The 26,950-nt window shown below is 45.9% G+C and overlaps 2 protein-coding genes across 3 annotated transcripts in view; both read right to left on the bottom strand.

Annotated features, from left to right (window-relative positions):
• The window catches only part of LOC144125772 (RCC1 and BTB domain-containing protein 1-like), a 29,999-nt gene extending 16,355 nt beyond the window's left edge, over nt 1-13,644 (bottom strand). The window contains exons 1-3 of one of the 2 annotated variants that reach the window (XM_077659456.1): nt 13,503-13,644; nt 10,517-10,791; nt 6,019-6,257 (exon numbers count right to left, since the gene is read on the bottom strand). In XM_077659456.1, coding sequence (XP_077515582.1) covers nt 6,019-6,257; nt 10,517-10,763 — 486 coding nt within the window. In that variant the 5' untranslated portion in view covers nt 10,764-10,791; nt 13,503-13,644. Of the gene's footprint in view, nt 1-6,018; nt 6,258-10,516; nt 10,792-13,293 lie in introns of both variants that reach the window. The other variant, XM_077659457.1, reaches the window with a different exon arrangement.
• A 3,015-nt stretch (nt 13,645-16,659) lies between these two features.
• Nucleotides 16,660-21,967, bottom strand: Zw10 (Zeste-white 10 kinetochore protein). Its single transcript, XM_077659455.1, has one exon. The coding sequence runs from the start codon at nt 21,799-21,801 to the stop codon at nt 19,657-19,659; it is 2,145 nt and encodes a 714-aa protein (XP_077515581.1). The 5' UTR covers nt 21,802-21,967; the 3' UTR covers nt 16,660-19,656.
• Nucleotides 21,968-26,950: the final 4,983 nt, after the last annotated feature.

The following is a 26,950-nucleotide window of genomic DNA, read 5'->3' as shown; positions in this document are numbered from 1 at the left end:
GCATCAATTAACACTTTTATTTTGGAATAGCCAGAAACCCAACTTTTAACTATATTCTTTTCCTGCGTTTTTAAGGTTGTTGTTGTTGTATGGGGTTTTATGGCGCATAAGCAACTATGGCTATCATGCGCCAAACACAAGGTTAGATGATGCTATGTCAAGTGTACAGAGGTTACATTATAATAGATTTAAAACACTGGCTTTCTTTAGAAACTTACAAACAAGTGAAAATTCGACGAGTGTTTGCTCGCCTAAAAGCAATGCGGGATGAAATGGAATGTGTTCATTGTAAAATACCGTAAAAACTTTTTGTCTAAGTTCTTCGAGATGCGAACAAGAAATTAAAATGTGATTTACTGTGAGCTCTTCACCACACATTTCACACACAGGTTTGTCTTTTTTTTGTTAATAAGAAGTTATGGGTGATGTGTGTGTGACCTATGCGTAAACGACATAAAATTACTTCGATAAAACGCTCTTTATGGTGGCATGATTTCCATTCTTTTATAATGGGCTTTATGGTATGCAGCTTGTTGTGTCCTTCATTTTCCCAAGAAGCTTGCCACTTGTCTCTTAGTCTGCTATGCACTAACTTCATGTAATCCCTAGGAGGCAAATTCACATGTTTTATTTCCATGATTCTGGTTTGTGCAGCACACATGTCGGCTCTCTCATTGTCCTGAATGCCAACGTGACTGGGAACCCAGCACAATTTTATAACATGTTTTTGTGTTGTGACCTTTACTATATTATGTATGATGCTTCCAATCAGTGGCTCCGTGGCATTTTTAGAGTTTAATGCTGTAAGGACGCTCAGTGAATCTGTATAGATGATGCTGTTTTTGATGTTTTCATTTGTTATTTTCTGCACCGCAACACTAATAGCATAACACTCCGCGGTGAAAACTGTAGCACATGAGGGAAGTCGTACTGCATTTTCATTTTTTCCTTGTATTACTGCGCTTCCTACATGAGCATGAGTTTTTGACCCGTCAGTATAAAATGGAGTGTAATTTCTGTATTTTTCTTGTAGTGCTAGATGTTCTTGTATTATCTGGTCGTGTGGTGTACAAGTTTTCCTGAGGCGTGTTAGTGTGACGTCACACACTGTGGGAAGAGTGTACCACGGTGGTAGCGCTTCGCATCTTGGGGCAATATTTTTAATTTCATTTAGTATGTTTAGTGCTTGGCATTTTTCTTCGAAGCGCAAGAGCAACGGCTTAATTGCGTGAGGCTTGTTGTTGAAGAGTATTCTGGATGGGCATTTCGTGACGATTGAGTAACAGAGATGTTTGGGGTGAGAAAGGATTTTGAGGATGTATGTACAAGTTAGTGCAGTTCTTCGATCTTCTAAGGAAGGTTCATTCGTTTCCACATACAGACTTGCTATTGGTGAAGTTCTGTAAGCACCAGAAGACAACCTTAAACCAAGATTGTGGATAGGATCTAGTCGTTTTATGTAGGACGGTCTTGCTGAGCCATATACTATGCACCCATAGTCTAACTTAGAGCGAACCAGAGAACGATATATATGTAATAGGCATGCCCTATCAGATCCCCAGCGTTTTCTTGACAGTAGTTTTAGCACATTGAGGGCTTGGGAAGCTTTTTTCTTTAAGGTGTTTATATGTGGTAAGAAAGTGAGCTTTTTATCGAAAGTTATCCCTAGAAATTTATGCTCTTGTTTGACAGGTAATTGGGTTTGGTTTAGATATATTGTGGGGTTGGCCTGTAGGCCTCGTCTCAAAGAGAACAGAACCGCTACTGTTTTCTGAGGGGAAAATCTAAATCCGTTTCTATCTGCCCAGGTAGCCAGTTTATTTATTGTTATTTGTATCTGTCGCTCACAGGTGGGTATGCTGGATGACGTGCATGCTATTTGGAGGTCGTCTACGTAAACAGAGTACATTATGGATTTTGGGATTACTTTTCCTATTGAGTTCATTTTGATGATGAATAAGGTCGTGCTGAGGATGCACCCCTGGGGTACGCCAGTTTCTTGTGTAAAAGTGTTGGAGAAGGTTGCACCTAGGCGGACTCGGAACGTGCGGTTGGTTAGGAAGTCATTCAAACAGCTCAGCATCCTGCCGCGGATACCTAGGTCGGCTAGGTCACGGAGGATACCGAACCTCCACGTGGTATCGTAACCCTTCTCCATGTCGAAGAAGACCCCGATACAGTGCTGGTTGTGGATGAACGCTTCCCGAACTGTGTTCTCAAAGCGAACGATGTGATCGGTTGTGGAACATGTCTTTTTAAAACCGCACTGGTGTATATCTAAAAGTTGCCGGGACTGAAGTATGAAGGTTAGTCTGATGTTTAGAATGCTTTCGAATGATTTTGCTATACAGCTAGTGAGTGCTATTGGCCTGTAACTGGTGGGAGTAGTTGGTGGCTTGCCAGGTTTTAGGAAGGGTACTATGATTGCTTCTTTCCATGCTTGGGGGATTTCTCCACTCATCCATATTTTATTGAAAAATTTTAGGAGAGCCTCTATGGCAGTCTCAGAGAGGTGAGCAAGCATGGCATAATGTATATTGTCTGGGCCTGGTGCTGTCATTTTACCGGATGTTAGTACTGTGTTTAGTTCCTGCAATGTAATAACCTGATTGTAGTCTTCGTGTATGCATGTTCCAAAGGGAAGTTTTTGTTTTTCTACTATTGTTTTGTGCTTTTGAAATGTTTGTGTATAGTTGGATGAGCTTGAAACTGTGGAAAAATGCTCACCCAATATGTTGGCCTGTTCTTCTAATGTTGTTTGAGTACCGGGTGTTGTCAAAAGCGGAAGTGTGAAGGAAGTATGGTCACCAGTGAATTTACGAACTTTGTCCCACATTTTCTTCGATGGTATTGAACTATTTATAGAGGACACATATTTCTGCCAGGAGGTTTTCTCAGCATTCCTGCGCACGTACCGCGATCTCGCCTTGGCCCTTTTAAAAATGAGTAAGTTCTCTGCAGTGGGGTACCGGCGCAAGGTGCCCCATACTTTATTTTGCTGTTTTTTTGCAAATGTACATTCTTCTGTCCACCATACTTTGTGTTTCTTCTGTACGAGTCCTGTTGTTTGTGGTATAGCGAGTGTTGCAGCAGATATTATGCATGTAGTAAATCTTTCATTAATTTCATCTATGCTGAGGTCTTCAGAAAATTCTTTATCTAGAGTGGCACTTTCTGTAAAAAGTGACCAGTCGGCGAGGTGAAATTTCCAGCGCCGTGGTCTTGTGGGGATGAGTGGAGTGGAAGACGAGAGCGTGATGACAGTGGGTAGGTGATCACTTCCCAGAGGATCATTTAAAACATCCCATTTAAAATCGGTAAAAAGGGACGGTGATGTGAAAGCTAAATCAAGGAAGCTCATTTTTGCTGAGCTTGGGCAACAATATGTGGCCTTTCCTGTGTTTAAAAGACAGACATTATTTGAGAGTAGAAAATCTTCGATTATTTTGCCCCTAGAGTCACAGCGTTCGCTTCCCCAAAACGGGGAGTGAGCGTTAAAATCTCCAACTACCAGATATGGCTCCGGCAATTCATTGATCAGGCCTTCTAAATCTTGTATTGTTAATGTGATGTGTGGGGGGAGATATAAAGAGCAAATTGTTATTGTTTTGTAGGTAACGACGCTAACTGCAACTGCCTCAAGTTTTGTGTAAAGTTTGATTTCTTGAGCAGGGACGCCGCTTTGAAGGACAATCGCGACGCCTCCCGAGAGTCGATTTGCCTGCTCGCGATCGCGTCTAAAAATGTTATAATGTTTAAGGATATGCACATGTTGTGGACCAAGATTGGTCTCCTGAAGACATAAAACTGTGGGTAGCATTGACCCTAAAATATGTGTTACGTCGCTGTAGTTCCGCATAATTCCTCTACAATTCCACTGAATTAAGAAAGCCATGTTAATTTTTGGGGTGAGAACGCTAAGGCGTTTACTTATGCTCAGGGCCCGTTATGAGGGGTCTGTCTTTTTTTCGCTCAAGAGAGCTGTTCCGCCGCTGCAAAGCGGGCGGACTGGGAGTTGTATCCATCACCTCGCCAGAGGTGCTGGAGGACCGCGCAGCCGCGGTTGTGTTAGTTTCAGGCCTCCCCTGACGGGGGGAAGTCCTGCGGGATGCCGACCCATGGACCGGCGCTCCCTGCTGTGAAAATGGCAGGGCAGCTTTCGCTGACCCTGCCTGGGGCGTGGATGGCCCTGCCATAGGCTCGGTGGAAGTGGCCTCGGCAGGTGCCGGAGTGCTGTGTGGTGCTACGCCCCTGCGCACCACATCAGCGAAGTTTGGTTTCGCTGTGAACGAGAATGTGTTGTTTAGTGCAAAACGCCTCCTGGCTTCTTTAAATGAAATGTTTTCTTTGGTCTTTATGGTGATAATTTCTTTCTCCTTTTTCCAGGACGGACACGCCCTGGAGTACGCAGCGTGGTCTCCTTCGCAATTTGCGCAGCGCAGTGCTGCGTCACATTCCTCTGAATTGTGGTCCTTAGAAGCGCATTTCGCACAGGCTTTGCGGCCGCGGCAACTCTGAGAGCCGTGCCCGAATCTCTGACAGTTGAAGCATCTGCGTGGGTTAGGAATGTAGTGCCTGACATTAACTTTAAGGTATCCGACTTCGATGGTTTCAGGTAATGTGCTTGTGCTGAATGTGAGTACCAGGTGTTTAGTATCTATTTCTTTGTTGTCTTTGCGGATTTTAATTCGATAGACATCTGTGACATTTTGGTCGCTGAGACCTTCTAGCATTTCTTTTTCTGTTAGATGAATGAAGTCGTTTTCTGAAATGACACCACGGACGGTATTGAGGGATCTGTGGGCTGTTATGGAGACTGGGATGTCTCCAATAGAGAGAATGTCTGAGATCTTGGAGTTTTGGGTATGGTCACGGATTTCTAGTAATAAGTCGCCACTGGCCATTTTCGATAGCTTATATCCGGGGCCCAGTGCATCTGTTAGGCACTTTGACACAAGAAAGGGTGATAGTATTCTTGCCTGTTTTCCTTCTACTGTACTATATATGACATGGAACTTTGGAAAGGTTGTTTTCTTTTTCGGGAAAAAGTCTGTTGCTTCGTTCCGCCCTCTCTTGAGAGAGCGATCGGGTTTTGAAAGTGGGGGAGCCATAAAAAATGAAGTTTTTCAGTCATGGTGCCAGCCACCCACCATGGAGTCCAACAAGGGGACGGGACTGGAACTTGAACGCAAGTCCTGCCCACGCCAGCTGTACACCTCAACTATAACCAAATATGACTCAACACAGGGTAGTTGGTCACACAAGGTTAACCCTCGCCGCCAGGAAAACAGGAAAAACCAAGGAGTGAGTAGGATATAGGAGAGTTGTGAGACAGAGATAGGAAAGTGAAAGATGGAGAGGAGGATAGGAAAAGGCGACTGCCGATTCCCCCCGGTCGGGTCAGGCCGGAGGTGCCGTCTGCAGGAAGCTGGGGCCAAAGTGGTGTGTTGCCTTTGCTAAGGGGCCTTAAGGGTCCAAACGCTCGGCATCAGCTCAACCACCAGGATCCCCTTTTCCCCGGACACGGCGATGCCACGCACGGCGAGGCGCGGGTGCTCGGGTCCGTGGTGATGCACAGTTCACCATCATCCCCTTGCGGGGATGTCCCTGCGGATGCTCGGGAACCCGCGGTGTCGCCAATCACCGTCGCGACGCCTGCAAGCTGCAGGCGCCCCCCTGCGGGGGCGTTTTTAAGGGGAGGCGATGTTCCCTTCAGTTTGACTTCCAACCCAAGTCAGGTCGGGCAAGAAAGAGGGGTTTAGAATCTATTTAATTGCTTACTCCAGTGCTCTTGAAGGCCCAGTATTCCCAATGTGAAGTCGAGAGCTGGACGAAATCTTGTTTGGTCGGGGACAATCAGATTAAAATGTTAAGAAATGGACAGTCCCATGAATATCAGTGTTGCTAAGGTGGGCCCCGTAATGCCAGCACTGCAGCTTTGCCAGGTAAGCCCCTCCATGAAACATTTACAACAAGGCAAGAGGAAAGAGAGTATCAAATGCCTTGTCAGTGGCTCACCTCGCCGTTGGTGGTGAGTGCGAGTGAGTGGTGTGAACCACAGGCCACCTGAGCCACTCTGTGAGACAGGCCTGCTGAAATGGAGGTCGGCACCAAGCCCTGCGTGTTGCAATTGTTACCCAGCTGGCAGTAGCCGTTGTGGCCCCAGCTCAGTAGCTCTCCACTCTCAGTCACAGCCAGAACGTGTGGACCACTGCCATAGGCCAGGGAATGAAGACCACGCCGACAGAGTGCGTCCACTGCGTGCCCACACACACCACAAACACACTCAGGTTTGTTTAAGGGGGGGATGTGGCTTTCAACCCCAACTCCAGACCAGAACGAATTTTTCTTTCTACAAATTTCATGTGGAAGCTGCATAGCTTTCTTTTGTAGCAGCATGGCTGCGCTTGGGTGGATACCAGTGAAAAGTAATCATTCTGTCGTTATGTAGCAGTTCCACCTGCTCAAGTTCCAACACTTGGAGTTTGCAACTACATAACTCCTAACCCCCTGGCACCTGTTTTATGAGCAGGGGTTGGACTTTTCGATTTTTATTTTTTGAAAATTTGGCAGACTTATTTTGTTGTTTATTTCAAAACCAAACTTTAGTTTGTTTGTTGTTGTTTTTTTTGCCTAATACTATTTTCTACGCAAGAACTTTCACTTTTTGAGCAGCTTATGTAGCAGTAATTGAACACAAATAGTATTAAAGGGGCTCTGAAACACCTTCTGAGGAGAGTACATTAACTCGCTCAATCGCTCCATTCTCTCGTCATGAAAACCTGAGCCAAATAATGCACTTCTACATGCTGCAGAGAACCCACAACTATGCTCAAAAGTTGGCAAGTCCTTTCCAGCGACTTTTACATGCTCGCACCCTCCTCCGTTGCACGCTCCAGTGTAACTGTGCTGAGACCGCAAATGTGCTCAGAGACCGCAATTGGTTAGATTCTTTCAGGCATCAGGCAGCTACCATGGCCCCGGCCAGTCAGCAGCGTTGCTCCGGTGAGTCAGAAAGCTCGCTCCTCACCCCTTGGAAAATTCCTGCCTGCGTCGGCGGTTAGACTGGCAAAGCAGCATCGACATTTGAGCATGCAAAAGGTGGCTAGAGAAAAGGGAAAGACGTGAAGACGCTGAAATTCAATTTCCGACTACAGATTACTCAGCTTCTACAAAACGGATTTAAAAAATCCTTGCTGGAGGATATTCATGAAGCGGCGTCTTTTAACATCCCAGGAATACTGCACCTTTATTGAGGGCCCCTTCCAGAGCCCCTTTAAAAGCTCTTCTTGAAGAAGGAAGTCGAACAGTTGCAATAAAAAGTAAAAGTGTCGATGTTAAATAATAAGGCCTTGATGCAAATACTTAAGTGAAAGTCTAGCTCTAAAACACTGTTGTTATGTTCCAGTTGAACTCTGCGTTGATGGAGTGAACTGCACATTATATGGTCATGTCCTGACGACAGCGATGGAAATGCTACTTAACATTCGTGGAACCTAGGATGCGATACTTTTGTGCCGTTTATGCATGGTTTCATGTTGACAGTGTCCTGAGATGCAGTGGAAAATATGGCAGCTGGACATTCATGATAATGCGGATGATGAGCGGCTAGCTAGTTTCCCCATGTGCTTTTTCCAATTGATGAATTTCAATTTATAGTTTTACACGAATTGCAAAATTTCCTTCAGTAGCCTTCCACAGGTGGCTCCTGTCTCACAGGCCAGAACTTGAGGATCCTAGTGCCTTCACGGGAAGCTTGTTTGGCAAGCCCATACTTGAAGATCTTGCCATCTCGCACGGGTGGCTTGGAGGTTGCGCGCCTGCACCTTGGGGATCACACACGCCTTACATTTGGTCTCAGCTTTAGAACTCTGCACTTATGTGAGGCCACCATACTTTGGTTGACCCTAAATACCATGAATTTAGACCATAAGACTCAAGAAGCGACAGCCACCAGGAGTGGACCCAACGTTAATGTCTTTCACACTAGGTAAAATGAACACAGTGTCAACGTAATATTTCCTATTCTGTACTGTGTTGCATGCAGACGCTGCATGCAAACACTGCATGCCAGAATTTACTTTCAGCGTAGCGACAGCCTGTCTTACACGCTTTATATTAACATGTTACTTCAACGCTGGATGAAAATTTTCACAAGCACCACCTGTATACAATGCAATATGGGAAAGTTTGCGTCACCACCGCGTTTGTTCGACCCAATTCGAAAGACGCCAATCGGTCTCCACTCCTGGCTGTTGTCGCCACTGCTCTATCCCTCGGCGCATCTGGGTGACTCGGCGCCTGCATATGTGGCACGCCCTTTCCTCTACTCCTCCTCGCGCTATTTCCTCTAGTGTTCACCCAAGCTACATCTAGTTTATGTGCAAGCACTTGACGCTGACAACTACGACTGCAGCACAAAGGCCCGGACCCTTCACCTTAACAGCTAGCGCTTTGACCTACTTGACCCAACAATAGCCCTACACTGATGATAAGTCTGAGCAAAGAGCGCTATACATTGGCCACCAAAGCCTGACTATGATTGAGAGCTTCCCGATCTGCAACGGTGTGTCCGAGTTCACAGAGCAATGCCTGAAAACTCACGACCACGGTTCTAACACCAAAAATACTGTTATATCTCACCGTGCTCTCGGCTCCAGCACTTAATATTCTCCTTTGACCCATTATAACTAGTCCTTAATAGCCAGCCAACTAGTTACGACATACATGCTAGAAATATTAACCTTTCTCAGTTAAAACTTAAATTTAAAAAAAAATGAATTTGGTGTACTTTTATGTGTTTTTTCGTTTAAACCAAAAGTCCAATCCCTATTTACAATATAACCAAGGAACTTTTTGCTGCTTCCGATATTGCATGGAAAAAGTGAACACTGATATCAAAATAACTGTCTCGTGGACTGAAAAAATGGACAAGCTGGATACGGGAGCATTGAACGACAGTCACACGCACGTTGCACCCTCAAAGCGTCCATATAGCTAAAGCAGTGGCAAAGAGCAATGGAGGTAACGAAACAGCACATTCGGAGCTGTCTGAGTATGTCGTGCCTCTAGGAATAATGCTGTTAATTACTGAATACACTGCCAAGCACTGGTTCCGAAAGTTGTGCATCCCACAGTAGCTGAACATGCATGCTTGATGAAGAGGCCCTCAAGGTGGTCATAGAAGAGGACAGCAGCCAAAAATGTGAGCTTGCCACACACGTCCAAGTTTCCAACGAAATCACCAGACTTTGCCTGCACTGCATTGGGAAGGTATCCAAATTGAGCAAGTGGGTACTCCACACACTGCCATATGCCAACAAGCCACAATGAACGACAACAACCTGTTTGACACTGCTCTTCCTGGACTGCAACTCATCCATATTCAATCTAGTGCTCACCAGTGATATAAAGTGTGCCTTGTATTAAACTCCCTATTGTGCCTGATATTGCCTGTCATAACAGGACCCTGTGCCTCACACCGGGAGACCTCTGCTACTCTCATGCAAGAGTTCCAGTTATCTTTGCTGCTGCTCAAGCTATGACCGCTGTGAAGGTGCAACACAAGTGTATTAGTCGTGGCCAATGTTTCTACGAATGCCCCAAGCACCTTTTTAGCAAACGAGGCAGTTGTTTCTGTACCAGTGTTAATTTTTCTTGAGCGACATAAATGGCAAGAACTATTTCAGTTACCTTGCACATTTCATTCATGCAGCTCCTTCAGCCAGTTGTCTTTTACTTTGTAGTGTTGCAACAAGGTATTATGTGTTTGCACAATGTAGTCTGCATGCATCTTTGCTGTGTAATAGAACAATATACTGAACCCACATGTATCTCACAAGGGCTCATCATGTGCTATTGCTGCTTACCAGATCACAAGTTGAACCACTGAAAAAAGAATGCAATGCATTTTTCTTTTCACATAGTAATAATGCCTTACAGCAGTTTACGTAAATGGTAGGTGCAGGCAAATTAAAGAAAACCTGAAGTAGCACACCACAATGAGTGTGTGCCAAGTGCAATTGGCACAAAATCACTGTCGCTGCTTCTGCCACCACCAGATATAGACATGCAGATAGTATGCTACTCCATCTCTTGGCAACCACCAGCAGCTTGCAGAAGCACAGCTGCAGTGGGAATACAAGTCACGCAGCAGGTAAGCAGCAATAGACGTGTTGCTAAAACGTGGGCAGCATTAACTGGAAGAAGACATTACAGGGATACAACAAAAAAAAACCTCCGCCAGCTGATCAGTCTCGTTTAGAAAAATGTTAATGTATACTCCAAACACATCAGTAGACAGTAAAGAGGTCACATGTACTGAGGAAAAGAACTAAACAAGAAGGGAAATGTAAGACTATCTCTGCCCAGTAACAGCTGCAGAAAACACCACAGTACCTGTATGCAATGGGCTTTGTCGAAAACAAGAATTAGTGGAAAATGCTAAGCAGCAACCATACACAGACCACCATTCAGATGACATAGGGCGTTGCTAGACACCAACAAAAGCCCATACCTTTCCGAGGCTCAAGGCTTCCATGAGTGTCTCCAAGGCCAAGACAGCCACTCGAGTTGGAGCCAAGTGCATACACATCATCATCCTGAGTAACCATCAAGGCCTCATTGCCCGAGCTGCCAAAGACACATGCCAGGCGTAGCTTGGACACAAAGGTCCTGTCAAGGTTACTGAAAATGAGCCACTTGTCCAGGTCTGTGGTGGTTCCCAGGTCCAGCACTGGAAGTGATGCCAGCCGCTCTGCCATGCTAGCAACTTCCTCCTCCTGCTCAACCCTGCAAGTCAGAAGCACTTATCCGTCCATCTGAAACACACACACAAAAAAAAGCTGCCCTCTCTCCCTGACAAAACTATGTTTAGTGCCATTCAATGGCATGCAATACACTGCAACTGACTACAACTAAAATCTTGTAATAGCCTCCACAATGCATTCTGTGATTCAATAATAAAAATCAGAGACTATATTCAAGTCACAAGAGACAGATCCTTCACAGTTTACTGGCAAATGTCTGGTTCTGTACGGAGTGAACTTTCAGCTCCACAGTCTGCTACTATGACACCACTCCTCAGAACTCTCCCTGGCACAACATTAAATGCACATTGAAGACAAATTGAAGTTGGTCTGTATAAATGGATTACCAAATTATAATAAGAAAACATGCTTCTAAAACAAAACAAAATGAGATGCAGGCACAGGTATGCACACGGTTCTCCATTAGGGAGAGCCAAATTTCACCGCAGCGCAAACCCCCCCCCACCCCAACCCTCACACAAACCCCTCCCAACGAAGCTTCTACGGTAAAAACGCAATGCAAAGAAGAGGAATGGTTACAATTGCTTTGAATGTGATGGAATTGCAAAATATGTCAAATATTATTGAGCAGTAGTTTTTAGTTTCATGAGTAACATCAGCAGAGGAAGGCAGTCTACGCTCCGCTGAGGCATATCAATTTAACAATGCGCTTCTGAAGGAATCTCCATTCTCTTTAAACCACAGAAAATATATAAATCATCTGTCTTTCTTTAACTGCAAAAAAGAACATAAAACTGCCTGAAAGCAACCCAGCAAGTAAACAGTTCTTGGAACACATCACAGGTCCTTGGCCACCAGTACTGTCAAAAAACCTGCATGGCGATAACACTGCACCATTAACAATGATGGGACAGGTCCAGCAGAGTAAAGGTATGAGGCAGACATGGCGCCCCCTTTAGATGATTAAGGGGGCCTGGGCAGCTGCACCCCCTGCCCCCCTTTTGCGCCATTGCTGGCCAATTTCTCAAGTAAACTGCGTGTGTAGACTTTCTTTTTAGCACGGATTCCACACGCTAGACTAACCATCACAGACTTCAAAACATTGTCACGAGTCTGAATCAAGTGGTGGAAAAATTGTTATATGCAACTTTCTCAGCAATAAATTCCTCTTTTGCTGACAGACAAACACTGACATAGCCAGAACGTTCTTCTCAGCATTCCTTTAGCAGGGCTGGGGACTCTTTTTATTCCTGGAGAAAACAATTTTGTTTGAGTTTTTTTTATATTATAAACAATCAAGAATAAATCAAATGGCACTGAAGTGAAGCTAACCTTTTCAGGTATACAAGAGCTTTATTCCATCAAGCAGGGAACATATCAAGGCATGAAATCAAATATATACTACAGATACATGCCGTTTTAGATGTGAGCGAGTTTTGCAGAGAGGTAACAAAACAAAAGGGGCCATGAATGCATACACGAAGCTCGAGTAACAAGCACACTGGTAAAATTGCTAGGAAAATGAAGAGAACTTCAAAGGCCAGTTCTGCTGAGAAGGGAAAGGCTGAAGTTTTTAGTGCTAGAAAAAAAAAAAAAGATGCAGACATACGGTACATTCGTTTAGAGCCTAAACATTAGCGCGCGAGCGGCGCGGACTTGACTGCTTTATGTATTTTGTAAATAGCGTACAAAGCTCTCCCCTGTCCTTACTTGCTATCGCTCCCCTCTATACATCTCCTAGCTATCCTCTCCCTTTCCCTTCCACCTCCGCCGGCAGCAGCTCGGGATATTAGATAGCAATTGCCGCGGCCGGCAACATTCTTTTCCTACCGTTTTTTTTTAATTTATTTTTAAAAATAAATAAACTACTACTACTACTACTACTACTACTACTACTACTACTACTACTACTACTACTACATTCGTTTGAGACAATGGAGCGATTACCAATTAAGTCTGCAACAAAACCGTGTATGCATAAAAAAAAACGCGAAAGCAGCGGAACAGCCCTCGTGACGGATTGTGCGTCAGGTGGCGGGGCCCGGGCCCCGTGCTTGCCTGCAGGACTGATTGTGTAAGCACTCTACAGCTTTAAGAGTTTAGTCTCCAAATTCATACTACAACTACGCGAGTTTCGTCACGACGACATAGTTTTGTCACTAACTTAAGGCGCGGCTGCAGCTCGTGTACTCAGATTTAAATCTGAAGTACAGACCGCGGCACAGTTCCAGGCTCAAGAAGAACCGTTAATGATAATTAAAAACATTCGAATAAACCTTTCGATCACAAAACGTTACGCAATGCCTAGTACAATACGAACAGTACGTCAAGCACAAATAACGTTGTCATATCAGCAAGTGGCGTTTTGTTTGTTTGCACACATCCGGCTTTGCCAAGAGCCGTGTAAATTTGTGAGATACCACAACTGAGGCGCTTTCTGAAACCAGAGGCGTTGACAAATCTGGAAACGTTGCGGCAGCTCCCAACAAAACGTTCACCAATAAACGCTGTTTTCATAACTTACCGTTACGATGGTGAACAATGATGTAGCGCCCAGCAACGAGCTTCAACCAAGCAGCTCAAGCGTCAGCGCTTCTTCAGTCAAAAGTGCATCTACCTCCACGGTGCAGCGAAGCGCTTTTACGCCTCGGGATTTTGAACTTCGCACTGCGCTGCTCTGCGTCGCACCTCATTGTTTCTAAGCACGATGCTTACGTAGAAAGACACACTTACGTGTAAACAGCTGGAGACACACTTCAAGCCGCCGTGATTGCGCCCCTCGTTTCCAAGTGCCTGTGATTTTGACTCCGCAAACGCGGAACGCAGCGACGCAGCGCTATTCGCCGCGCGCAAGAGGCGACGTCGAGCGACGTCTTTAGGATAGAGCACGTCAAAATAGGAAAGGAGGGGAAAGGGTGGTCAAGCGCGCCACCAGTTACCACCAGCATGCCAGGCAGCGCAAGGGCGGCGCGAAAGCAAGTAGCAATGTTCTTTTCACGTTTTCTTTGTTTTCTTCCCCATGAGCCTTTACGGCGCACCGCACAGAATACAATAGCATAGGACAAGAGACAAAAAACAAATCAACATCACCCGCATTCTGAAGATGAGGTCACACGCCACAAAAATGTGTTACAAAAAAATTAATATGGATTAGTGCATTAGTCCAAAAGCGAAAAGCGAGATTGAGGTCTCCACTGACCCACGGAGCCGGTATTGCGCCTTTCGTTTCGTGACAATGAACGGAGTTTGCAAAGTTGTCAACGCCAATGAACTCTATGAACGCCGTCGGCTCACTTGTTTTGTTTGGTTTTTGATCCTTTTGCCGCCGTTTAGCAAGGCGTGCCTCTCGTGATTCTGGCGTTTCAGCCGCTTGTCTAGCCTTGCACTTTTCATATATTCGCTGCTTTTGAGCCAACTCCCACGCTACCACTTCTGGGTCTTCTTCTCCTCCTCCCATGGCGAAAGGTAAGACGACGGAGGCAGCAGCGGCCACCTGCGCTCCGCGTGACGTCACTCGGTTTCACGGTCAGACGACGGAGTCAGCGCGCGGTGGCTACGACGGCTGCGGCAGCAGCGACCACCTGCGCTCCGCGTGACGTCACTCGGTTTCGCGCATGCGCAGCTGTGGCAAATCTGTAGTGTGGCTCACGCGAAGCCCGGTGTTGACGAACCTAGTGAAACTTTTCGCTTCAAAATATTGTCGCTTTCCCCGTCATTTGATTATCCGAATGGCACAATCCTTGCGGACGTCAGCACGAACTAGCGGCACTAAACTGTTGAACCCATGGATGGTTAAACCGTGGAACTCCAGTCGCTCATCATGTGACGTAGTACATAGGATCACACGACGTCCCTTCCTGAAGCGCTGAACCTGCACGTGAGCTTCGTTATGAGGTTGCTCAAATCTTCCAGACAGACATAGCAATATTTATTTATTTATTTATTTATTTATTAGAGATACTATCAGTCCGGTCAGGACCAAGATAGGAGCGATACAGGGTACAGATTACAAAGGCGGAACACGACAAACAAAACACCAGCACCATCCAGTCGGTGCCAAGTTTTAACATATCAAAAATGGAACTGACCTCTAAGCAACAAATAAAAATGCGCAAAAATATCGCTGCAACGAAACAGAAAACAATGTGAAAACACCATGCCCAACACAAATGCAAGGCGCATTATATCAGGCACTATACCAACAATCACGAACTCCGGCAGAGAACACATCCACACCCAATGCGAGCACCACATTCTCTGGCAGTCTGTTCCATTCTCTCGCTGTGGACAGGAAGAAGGAATGCTTGTAGCAGTGCTTAGAAAACTTTTGTTCTTTTACGTGTCTGCAATGTTTACCCCGAGTGATACGTGAAGTAGTTTCGCTCATGTATCGCTGCTTATCGATATGTACCATGTTGTTCATAATCTTATAGAAAAGAATGAGTCTTTTTTGTTGAAAATATGTAGCAGTGGGAGGCACTGATGTGCAGCTCAGACACAGACGTCCAAGCGGCGGCCTGTAAATGGGCTGCGGAGGCCGCCGGAGCCCCTGGGCTACCATCTGCCTGACCCCCATCACCCTTCCCCTCCGAATTTATGTATACAATAAAGTTTTCAACAACGTCTTTGTGGAAAGCTCCTAGTTCATTTCGACCACTTGGAGTTTTTTGTAACATGCACTGGTATTGCACGTTACAAAACATTGCCAATGTAGCTGTTTGCATTTCACCTCCATCAAAATGCTACTGCCGCGACCAGTATTTGGTCCCAAGACCATGGGCTCAGCAGCACCATTTGACATTTTTTTGTTTTGGTGTAAAATGCTATATATTTCAGTTTAACTTGGCAGTTAAGGTGCTCGACTATTGAGCCAAAGGACTCGTGTTTGATTGCGGCCTTGTTTAGATGTAGGTACAACGCAAAAGGAGCCCATGTGCTGCGTGACGCCAGTGAACGTTAAACAACCCCAGGCGGCCTAAATTAATCCGGAGCCCTTCACCGTAGTCCTGTGGTGTCCATCATAGTGCACGCTTTGCTTTGGGGTGATAAACCCCACAATTTACAATATTCTTTTCTAGTGTTCATTATCTTTGCTGTTGAGCAGAACAGGGACACAGTAAAAGTAAGGCAGCGCAGACTATGCAGCCAAGATCAGCCCTGTTCTCACCACTCACTAGTGCACCAATGATTATCTTATTTTAGTATTGCAGCAACAAAAGATAGCCTGGTTTGGGAGAATTTAAATGCACAGAGCTTGCATACTAGATGAATTACTCTATAGTGTATAAACTTTACTGGCGTAGGTGGCCCACTGTAGATCTTACCATCCCACTGTTTCGTGCCACCTATACCATGCTTTGGTGGTTTACAAAATTCAGTGCCAAACCAATGCTTCCAGGGTTATTTTTTCCTCGCATGGTTTCAGCATTTGAACGAAAACATCTTCGCGGCAGTTCGTCTGGTTGGGTCCTTGAGATAGTTAAGAGAAAACCGACACCAACGAATATTTTTAACTTCACCCAGCTTTCGGGACCAACTCGGTCCCTTCTTCAGGGGTGACTGAAGTGTGCCAGCAGCAGCAAGTTGCTGCCTTCGAAGGCAGAGCAAAGGCACTGTTGAATATCCTAGGTGTTGCCCTATTATATACTTCCAGTTTTCTTTTTCCTGACAAGTTTTTTGTTTATGCATTCCTTGCAGTGCATGCACGGATACGAAAAATGCATGCCGACACAAGGTTCATGTCCTTTTCTACTCTTCTGTACACTACACCGACAATTCAAACACAAAACAAGTTCATTGTGCATGTCGCCAAGGCTGGTACAGGTTCGGCTAAAATAATATGGAGCATACTTCGACATTTCAACTTTCCTCATGCGCTTCGAAGAGGAAATAGGAAAGTTTGTAGGGCTTATATACTAATGCACCAGCAGCATTTGTTAGCGTATGCATTACGTATCCGTTATTTTTGCAAGACAAGACACAAGAGTAGCTTGACTGCTATGTGTGTACTTTATTGCAAGGCCAGAGCTGTACATGTGAACGAGGCAGGACTGTATGCAACAGCTATTGCCGACTACTGGCGGAATCACAAGACCAATTCTTGAGACTATTCTGAATTACAGTTGAAGGCCATGTATACTGAATGCAACTCAGAATATTTTAAAAGGGGATACGGGTTTCGGAGGTGAATTTTTAAATGTTTTGGCATAGAGAAATGAAATTTGGCAATTATTTGGAGGTGCTCTAAACGAATAAATACAAATTTTCACTCATATATCTCAAGTAGTTTTGAGATTATAAATTTCTGCGTGCCTCACTGCTGTACCAAACTTGCCGAAAGCCTGCCGTGACAACGAAACATGTTAGGAGCCTAGAGTCATTCTCAAGTTATAGCCAAAGAAATCATTCATGCAGTGTCATTTTTCAAATATCTTTTTATCAACCGGGGTCGTTTCTACACAGAACATTATACCCTTGCTTTCATAATGCACACATTACTATCACGTGAAATTAGTGACAGAGTGAAAAAATGAGAAATTCAGAAATATAGGAACGTCATTGCATAAAGAATTTACCAAGGAACACAATGCAACAAACTGCATGAAAATCCATAAAGCCATTACGATGTTATGCTTTCTGCTAGATTTTCATGATTTGAAAGCCCCTCCCCCCCACCCCCACCCCCACATATAAAGGGACGCTAAGCATGAACCGAAGTTTGCCTGTACCGATACATTACCGCGTTCTAATGGCAAAGATGCCACTTTCACTGCAAATGCAGCTTTTATAAACTATAAAAGGCAAAAAATTAAATACAGCTATCACCACCACCAACCATTTTCACAAGCGAACTATGATGCATCAAGAGTTCTTTGTGTGCGGATGCCAGACGCTAGGCTATACCCGCATTCACTTCCAAACGGCGATCACGGTGTCCTTCTTGGTCTCAGCTTCATGAATTTGAATTGCATGGCGGGAAAATTTTGCAATGAAAGCTGTTACATGCAGCCCAACCCAGCGGAGTACTATTGCAGCCCATCAGCACAGTTGGCAGCACAGACTGAGCACTCATCATGCGCCAGTCTTCTTTTCGGCTCACAGTAGAGCCCATGCAGGGCACATGCTTTTAATGACTTGTTCCCTGTTGAGCGTCGTTGTTCAAGCAAGACTATAAGGCTAGGCCAAGCAAACCTCGTACACCCGTGGCTGTTTTGTCATCTTCACGGCTTAGTGCATAGGCCGCATGGGGCACTCATAATGATCTGCACAGGAAAGCCTCACATGTAAAACATTAATGAGGACATGGCTAATGGCTTAATTAATGGCATGGCACCTCAGGTATGTACAGTATGACACCGAAGGCCTCGTATTGTTAATTTAGCTCAAATTTGGCAAGGTGGGATAGTGTGTCGCACAACAGAATGCATAAGTGTTCATTTCACACACCACAAGGCCCCTCTTGTTCTAGATTCTACACAAGGCAGCACAGTAATGCATTACCTTTGAGCTTTCACTGAGTTTAGTGCATTATGCAGCTGAGCATAAACACTTGGCAGATTTTAAGTCCAATTTTCTCGGCAATAAATAAATGAGTGTTTTGCTGTCGGATGCATGTCAATATGGCAAGAAAGAGCCATCAATTTTATGGAGAACGAAAATTAGATGGAGTAGTTGTTGCCTGGCACAACAAAACATAAGTGGAAACTGCCAAAAGGTAGTGCACCATTCTGCATATCTACATGTTTGAGCAGGTGGCTGAAAACACCACCATCACACACAAACATGCATATATAACTTTGTTCTCTCAAAGACACAGAACCACAGCTTTTTGTTATGCCTTGCAGCTCTTCTCAGAGCTTTCCATACGCAGTTTAGATTCAAAAGCATCTTAACAGTCAACCAAAATGGTAATACACACTAGAGATAATTAATGCGTTGACAATTTTTAAACCAAAAACAAAACCAATACCAAGAACAAAACAAAACCAAAAGCCTAGCAAGCGAAGACAAACTGCAGTATTATGCACATCACACAAGTAGTGCTAATCCAATGAACAACATAACTACAATTGTGCAATTATGTGTTGCTGAGTCTTTCAGAGAACGGATCCACGCCACATGCATATACGTACCTTACACATGTGCCTCAACCTCGACTGGTTTGACCTGAGGGCACTTTTCTTTAGTTAGCTAAAGGAATACGCCCACTTCACCATCAGCAGTTCATGCATGCACACAAAATCTCGGGAGGAAGACTGGACAGTATGCCACACAGACACAGGAATCCTATGCCAAGAATTTCCGCGCTTATTTTTGCTTCACATTATTGTCAGTAAAACTGGTACAAAACTAAATATTGTTTATTCTTGTCACAGCTAAGTTTTTGCAATGTGCAGATTGTCTTTGAACAGTTCATATACAACAGCTATTCAAAGGCACTGCTAATGCACTTAGCATTTAGGCAGAGAACAGATTTCTTGCAGTAAATATCAGGCTTTAACAACAGGTACCCATACAAAACACTGATTACGCTTTCCCATGCTCAGCCATGTGTGTTAAGCACCTAACTGTTGATGTTAAGGCAATTTAATTGATGTGATGAAAAGTACAATGAAAAAATAATAAATTTTGAACATGTATGAGCAACTACAAAGACTATTCACATCTACTGATAATGAAGAGCACTTTCCCAACATGTGGTAACCACAAAAGGCACCGAAAAGCTTCATCATTCTGCCCCAAACAGAAACAAATTACCGTGAAAGCACAGTGCACACGCTCCTGGTACATTTTCACCAGTGTTTTTCATAACACTCTCCAATGCACTCAACAGAAATTTCTACCACAACAAAAATGAAACAATGTCACTTTAGTTAGATGGGATGGACTAAGATTCCAGGTATACATTTCCAGAGCGAATCTGCGCCAGTGCAGCGGCCCGTCTGTCAGTGTTTTGAAAAAGTGCCCTGATCAGCCGCTTCAGTTCCTCTGGTGTGAAGCATGCTAGTGGGCCCTTTCCATCAGCCCATCTGTCCATTACTTCTCTCAAACTGAAACGCAGGAGGTTTTTCAGCTCGCAGAATTTCCTCCACTTGGGCACATAGTCTGAGGCAAGAATCCTCGCATCTGATGAGCAACCTGGTATGTCAAATATGTTAACAGCTTGATCAGCAACCTTTTCAAAAACTTGAGCTAGCTCTTCTGAAAGTGTGGATGCAATGTCCTCCATGCTGACTACACATTTGATGACATGCTCAAGCACGGAGTTGAGGAGGCTGCCCCCAGCTTCCAAGTAGCTTGTGACTGGCAGGACTTCTGCCCAGACTCTCTTGAGCTGCTCCAAGTGAAACAAGCAACGCCGCAATGCTGCATCAAGGCTATCACTGTCTTCTGATACTGGCACTTCATTCAAAAAGTCCAAGAGGTATCGCCGCTGGCTGTCAATCTGCTGGCAAAAAGCAACCCTTCCTATCCAACGGATTCTTGAGGCCACATCCACAAGTGTAGTACGTCCGTGAAACCACACTCCTAAGCAGAGTAACTCGTGTGCCAAGTACAGGCAGTTGTTGTGGTGTATTGCTGTCTGCTGTGGGATAGTCTCAATGGCATGCTGGTGATGGAGAGGAGCCACACAGCAGTAAAGCTCACAAACATCACGCACTGCACCCACCTGCCATGCCTGCTCAGCGCAGCTGCCATCAGAACTGTCCTTGGCTTCGTCGACCATTGTCTTCAGCAAACCGGCCAGCTCTTCCATAAATTTACTCACTTGGCATTTGGGGAACTTGAATGGGCTTCCATCCAAACAATGTTCCAATGACATCATCTCCTTTCTATCTAAAGGCGGTTCTCCCACCACAACAGTAGCGTGCAACTCCTGCTTCATGATCGCTCTTGCCTGCAGAAGAATGCTCTGGCTCTGCTTGCTTATGCACAGTGCCTCTAGGTTGGTGATCAGGTTGGAGAAACCAGTTTTCTCCGCTGATAAAAAATTCACTGCGACGAGCTGGTTGTGGAAGTCAAGCAAGGCGCTGGCCGGATAACTGTCCAGGCGGCTTCCATCGCTCGGCACAGCAGGCTCCAGGCAGCACTTGGCGACGGTGTCGGAGAACTCCGTGCCGATTACGCTGCCCATAACCTTCATCAGGTCTACAGACACAACTTGGTGCGCACGCAAACGGCTCGTGAGGAAAGTAAAGAGCGTCGACAAATTCGCAAGCACGTCCTTCACAAGTGGGGCCTTCGACTCGTTGAACTCGACGCGGAACGTCGAGGAATCCGGCGATGTGACGATGACAGACTCATATTTTACCATCGGCGTGACCATGTCGGCTAACAGTGACCGGCCGAATCGGGACATTTTTTCACGGAGCTGTCCTTGCCTCTGAACAGCGTCCACGAGTCTAGCAAACGCGGCCGCATCTTCCTCACGCACTGTGGCCACTGTCACCTCGGTGACATGCGGTGTTCGGCCTACTTTCCAGGCTATGTAGCGCTTCCAGACCTCCGAGAGCTTGTAGATGAGCCGCTCGCTGCGAACTATGTGCTCTGTGTGAAGTGCTTCAACAAGCTGCACTTCAGGGCCACCTTCGAGCTCGCTCATAACGGTGCCGACTTCCTCTAAGAGCTGTGAACACGCGAGGAGATCCTCCGCGACGAAGCGAGCTTCCGCCTCTTCCAGCAGTTCGTGAAGGCGTGCATAACGACGTACTTGCGCAGACTGCTGCTCTATCGTGTCAAGTTCGCGCGACAGCAACTCGAACTCAGACGTGGACTGGGCAAGCCGTGGTTTGACGTAATTCTCAATCTTCTTAAACACTTCCTCCACTTCATTAACGGCAGCCTGCAGGGACTGCGACAAGTGCTCGGCGTCCCGATAGTATGGCAAGAAAAAGTCGTATTTAGAGACCAGCTCTTTTTGCATATCCGTTTTCAGGTCGTCAATTTTACGCGACAGCTGGGCAACGGCAGCCTTCAGGTCGCCCCTTTCTAAAGGCTCCTTAGGCTGCAGAACTTCCGCTACCAGCGACATGTTCACAGACACTGCTCAGCAGGTGACGGACAGCACTAAATAAAACAGTACCTGTTTCGCGTTCACTACAACACAATGACACAACAGCATGCGTAGGCCTCTCGGTGGCGATCACACGAGAACACTCGCTGCAGAGTGCAGACCACGCGCGCTAGTCGCCTTGAGCTGCCTCTGGCTGCCTACTGAGCCGCACTCCCACTACTCCCACTCCTCCAGCACGCCAGACCAGAGTACTAGTTCATTTTCTTTGCCGCTAGGGTGAAAACGCTACAAGCACCCTGGCGCTAGTGTTCTTGTATATGTGCGGAACACTATCTGGCACTGGCGCTAAAGTACGCCTGTTCAGCACGGTACAGTGTCTTGGCATGAGTTTTGGTCAGTTTTCTGTAGAATTGGGGCCCGGGACCCGGACCTCGAAGAACGGAGGCGAGATTAATTCACAGAAGGGTCTCCAAGATTTGGGCTTGTTGGTTTAAGATTATGGTAGGAACAGCGCTGATACAGGACGAAGTAAGAACTCAACACAGGTGTCACTCGCCCGGTGAGCCTCACCATTGACACTGGACGAAGAAAGAACACAACGCAGCGCATATGTTGTGCGTATTCTTGCTTCGTCCTGTGTGTCAGCGCTGTTTCTACCATGCTCACCGGTCGAGTGGTAGACGAAGACCCTTTATTTCACGAGGAGCTAATTATGAAGTACACATCTACAAAAAGTCAGAAATCGATCCACTAAACTGAAACCAGAAAATTTGGAGTCTTCTTGACAACGAAGAAAATGCGATAGCATTTAGGTATTCGGTTTTTCTGGCAGGTTATAACTCCAATATCGTTTCTGCGATTAAATTAACACAAATAATCACTTAGAGAGGCACCGACATGCGGCCTCCCGTTCCGTGAGGTTCTGGTCATAGCACCCTCTATTTTTTCCCGCTACCTCTGTGAAAAATTCTGGCGTGCTGGAGGAGTAGGAGTGCTACCTACCAGTGCTACTGCCAACTTGTGTCGGCTCAGTAGGCAGCTCAAGGCATCTGCAAGGTGGTCAGTTTTGTTTTTTGCTACATTTAGGTGGCGTACTTGCCTGCTTCGGTCAGAATTCATCTAAAACCTCCACTGTCTGCGGCATAGACTTCCTTAGGTTATATTTAGCAACTCTATGGTCTGCGGTGACGGCGGACCGAAACGAGAAGCTTTCGCAGCAATCGTACCCGTAGCGCCGTCTGTGCTTGCCGAAGGAACGAGCACTCCATGGAGAAACATGTGCGAAACGACAGTGCTGTGCGGTTGGTTTGAAAGCGCTTTGTCGGCTATTTTATCAAAAATTTCTGGTGGTTTAGCTCTGGTTAACCCTGGTCGAAAGCGAACAGCTTAATCTTCCCGGCTACGTATGTGGTCGAGCGACTGGCGGTTTCCATAGATTTCTCGGCGTGCGGCTACGGCAGGATGTTCTTCCTCGGTTCATCGCCACAGGCGTCTGGTGCAGTTGTTGCTGTTGTTGTTGCGACGCTGCTGCTGCTGCTGTTGCTGATAGGAAGAAAAGAAAGATAAAGTGCACGGGCCTGCCTACTGGCTCAAGCCGAGCCACGCTCGTTGCCGCGTGCTGAAAGTAGGAGAGTTAAAGGATGGGAGAGCAAAGATAGAAAGAAAAGGCGCGCACTAATATGCCCCGGGCCGATCCCAGAGGCAGTGCAATGCCGGGCCGACCCGTGCCAGAGTGCTTCTAGTGTTCCTGTATATGCTCCCAGAAACACTAAGTGCTTCAAGCCAAGCACTCCGCCTCTCTGATGGGGGTGTCGTAAAACACCATGTGACATCATAGCCACGTGGTCGTGTGGGTATGGGCAAGGGTGTGACATTCCCGTAGAGCCAATGGGGACGATTTTGAAATGCGACGGTGGCGGTGCCTGGGAGTTGGCGGTAAAAACATAAATTGCTCAAAACTTTGCTCGCTATGCTTGCGCCGGTCGCTGTCGTCTGCTGCCACTGCGCTGCAGCGTTGCCCGCGGCGGCACTGGCGGCGCAGACGCGTTGTGTCATTGACTCCAGCCGCGTTTGCTGCCAGATACCAGGATCGCTGCAATCGTTCCGACCGTGGCGACACTTATGGCGCGGACGCGCAACTTGCAACATGCCACAGCACTGGTATGGGCTCCGTGCGCTGCAGTTTGGCGCGCGCGAGTGGCGCCACCTGGTTAACAGCGGTGGCGAAAGGCGGACGCAGCCAACGCAGTTCTCTGGTTCAATTTGCAGTGAGCGAGGCGAGCGGTGAGGTGTTTCGTCCGAAGGCGAAAACAAACTTGGATAATTATGGGTGCTCTACCTACTGCTGTGTTTACTCAATGTCATAACAGCTATAAAAACACTGCAGTCAAAGTACCGAATATATTTAAACGCTTTTCTTGGACATCGTGCATGCTCGCTCATGCACAGAGGGTACGCTGGAAATGAGTGCACTGTGGAATTAAATTCATGACAGTGAACTGGGAAAGGGTTTACATTGACTGGGGTGTTTCGAACGTGACATCATTGGTAGGAGCTGCTTTATGTCTTTATGTAGAGCGAAGGAATGCGTTCAGTCAGTCACAGGAAATGGTCTACGGTGAAGTTCTTGGAGCTAGCATCTGAAGTTTGTCTTCGTTTGTTATGCTCATCTGTGGTTCAGCGTGTCAATTTTGTTTCTAGTTTTTTTTTTCGTGCGTGTGTGTATGCAGTGGGAGCGACGTCGTACTTCTGAGAGTGCTTATGTCGTTTTTCTCAAGGTTTCACCTAAGATTTTGTGTATTTATTTGCATCATTTTATTTCCTTCAGTGGTTTAAAATTTTGTATCTTTATTTGTTGCATTTATGAGATCTCAAATCCTGTTCTAGACGAATAAAAAGAAAAATAGAGAGTGGTTTAAATTTCTCTCTATATATATTTCTTGGATTTCACAACATCACTAAAACCTTAATTTCGGGAATTAATCTTCTGATTTTAATTAGGTTTATCGTCCCAATGCAACGAAGACTATGAGGGGCACCATAGTAGGAGGTTCCGGATAATTGCAACCACTTGGAGTTTGACATCGCGCAGTACGCGGGCCTCTAGAATTTTGCCTTCACCGAAATGCGACCGCCGCAACCAGAGATCGAACACGAGTCATTTGGGTCAGCAGCTGAGCACCATAACCACTGAGCACCGCGGCGGCCTTTCTATAGTTAAATATTTATCAAAAGAGAAATGCGACCAAAATAATTCATGTAATTGGTGTCTTCATGAAATTCCTGAAATGAAAGTCCTGTGGAAGATATTAAGCAAGAAACCCATCGTCTTTCTGTATGCTTAGAGCTATGCTTCTCTGAGAGGAATACACAAAGTAAAGAAGTGTCGATCCTGCAGGATGTAGAGCACTATCATCTGATATATATGTGTAGTAAGTTTGTGTTTTTCGCATTTCTAGCCGACCATTCACATAGTCGATGTCACAGTGGATGTAAATTACATAGCTGATTTCATTATTTGGATCAGAGCCTTGTTTCTCAAACTGTAAAGGTACTTAATTAATCTCAATAAGCTGAACTGCGCTGGCAGATATTGCAGTGCCGTCAGGACTGCAACACAATCATGGTTGCTCGGAATCGGTGATCAGCCCAACCTGAAAGCAATTGAAACGAAATGCAGCAGTGGTGGCGTCAAGGCTTTCAGTGCGTTGAAATCCGCAGAGAAGAAGGCGTTGACTTAGAATGGCATCGCGGTCAGTGCGCGTCTGCTATGCGGCGCAGGGCCACCACGGCCAGTCTCGAGGGGGGCGCGCGTGCTCTCCCTTCGAGAGACCGTCCGTGACTGAGCGTCCGGTTAACGCGGCGAGTGCCACGAGGCGGCGCTGGACGATGTGGTCGCTGCTGGCGCCACCATACCAGCGCACGGAGCCCATATGTAGAACGGCTGTCGCGAGCGTGTAACGCTTATATATCGACTTATATACCCCACTTCTTGCTCCTCCTCTTTTATATGATGGATGGATGGATGGATGGATGGATGGATTGATACGGCTGAACCTTTAAATCGGGCAGTGGCTCAAGCCACCTAGCCATGACTTATGAAATTTTACTCCCGTATTGATTTTTGCCACCAATCAGATAACCTTCGCTTGATTACTTCTACCCGCTCTAAAATCTACTTTCCCATCACTGTTCTTAAACCCCAATGCCTTGGATAAATCAGCCCCGCTGCTTTCCACTGTAGGGTGAAGCCCTTTACAGAAAAGTATCAAGTGTTCAGCCGTTTCCACCTCCTCTCCCCGCAACGCAAACGCACAACGTGTCTATCGTCGTGGTACCTGACTGTATACGTCTTAGTCCAAAAACAACAAAGAGCTTCCCCTACAATTATCGTAGATATTTTCTTTGACAATTTACCTGCTTAAAGATGGTGTATGTTCCCAGTTGCCGATTTCGTCAGCATCCCTGTTTTTCACAGAGCTCTCTCTGTTTCTGTAAACTTTTTCTTGACCGATAATTGCTGATTTGCCTCCCTGCTGCTGTCAGATATTTGCTTTCCAGTTTTCCAGTTCGTTGTCTCCATTTCGTGTCAACATTACTTATATACAGGTATCTGAAAACTTTCCTAGCCCACTGCTTTTCCTCCATCTTTCTCACTCGTTCCTCAAATGCTATCTTACTGCTACCTTCTCTGGTCTCGAACGACGCCGATCCCATATCACCCTGTAGCCCCGGATTTTGTGTATTGCCATGTGTTCCCAAAGCTAGCCTCCCTACGCCATGTTGTTTAATTTCTAACCTTGCTTGAACATCTGGTCTCATGCACAGGACCGCATTACTGAAAGTCAGGCTAGGAACCATCACCCCTTTCCAGATCCCTCTTTCCACCTCATACCTATTGTAACTCCACAGTGCCCAATTTTTTATGACAGCTGCATTCCTACTAGCTTTATTCATTACATATTTTCATGCTCTGTCAGATACTCAGCACCATTATTTATTCCATGTCAGCTACGGCAGCGACACCAGCGGCTATTACACAACTATCTCAACTTTGACCTTGACCATATATGGACCACCTTAATTGGTGCCGAACCTGGCTACCACCAGTTATGCTCATGGTTTTGACCTCTAGCTACATTGAAGGTCGAACTTGCGGCCCCACTGA

The sequence above is a fragment of the Amblyomma americanum genome, chromosome 3 (assembly GCF_052857255.1).
Source record: "Amblyomma americanum isolate KBUSLIRL-KWMA chromosome 3, ASM5285725v1, whole genome shotgun sequence".
Classification (NCBI taxonomy): domain Eukaryota; kingdom Metazoa; phylum Arthropoda; class Arachnida; order Ixodida; family Ixodidae; genus Amblyomma; species Amblyomma americanum.
The sequence above is the reverse complement of the archived record's forward strand: the minus strand, read 5'-3'. Positions and strand labels throughout refer to the sequence as shown.

Excerpts from the sequence above, each read along its gene's own strand:
- Zw10 (XM_077659455.1), bottom strand. The coding sequence starts at position 21,801 with ATGTCGCTGGTAGCGGAAGTTCTGCAGCCTAAGGAGCCTTTAGAAAGG.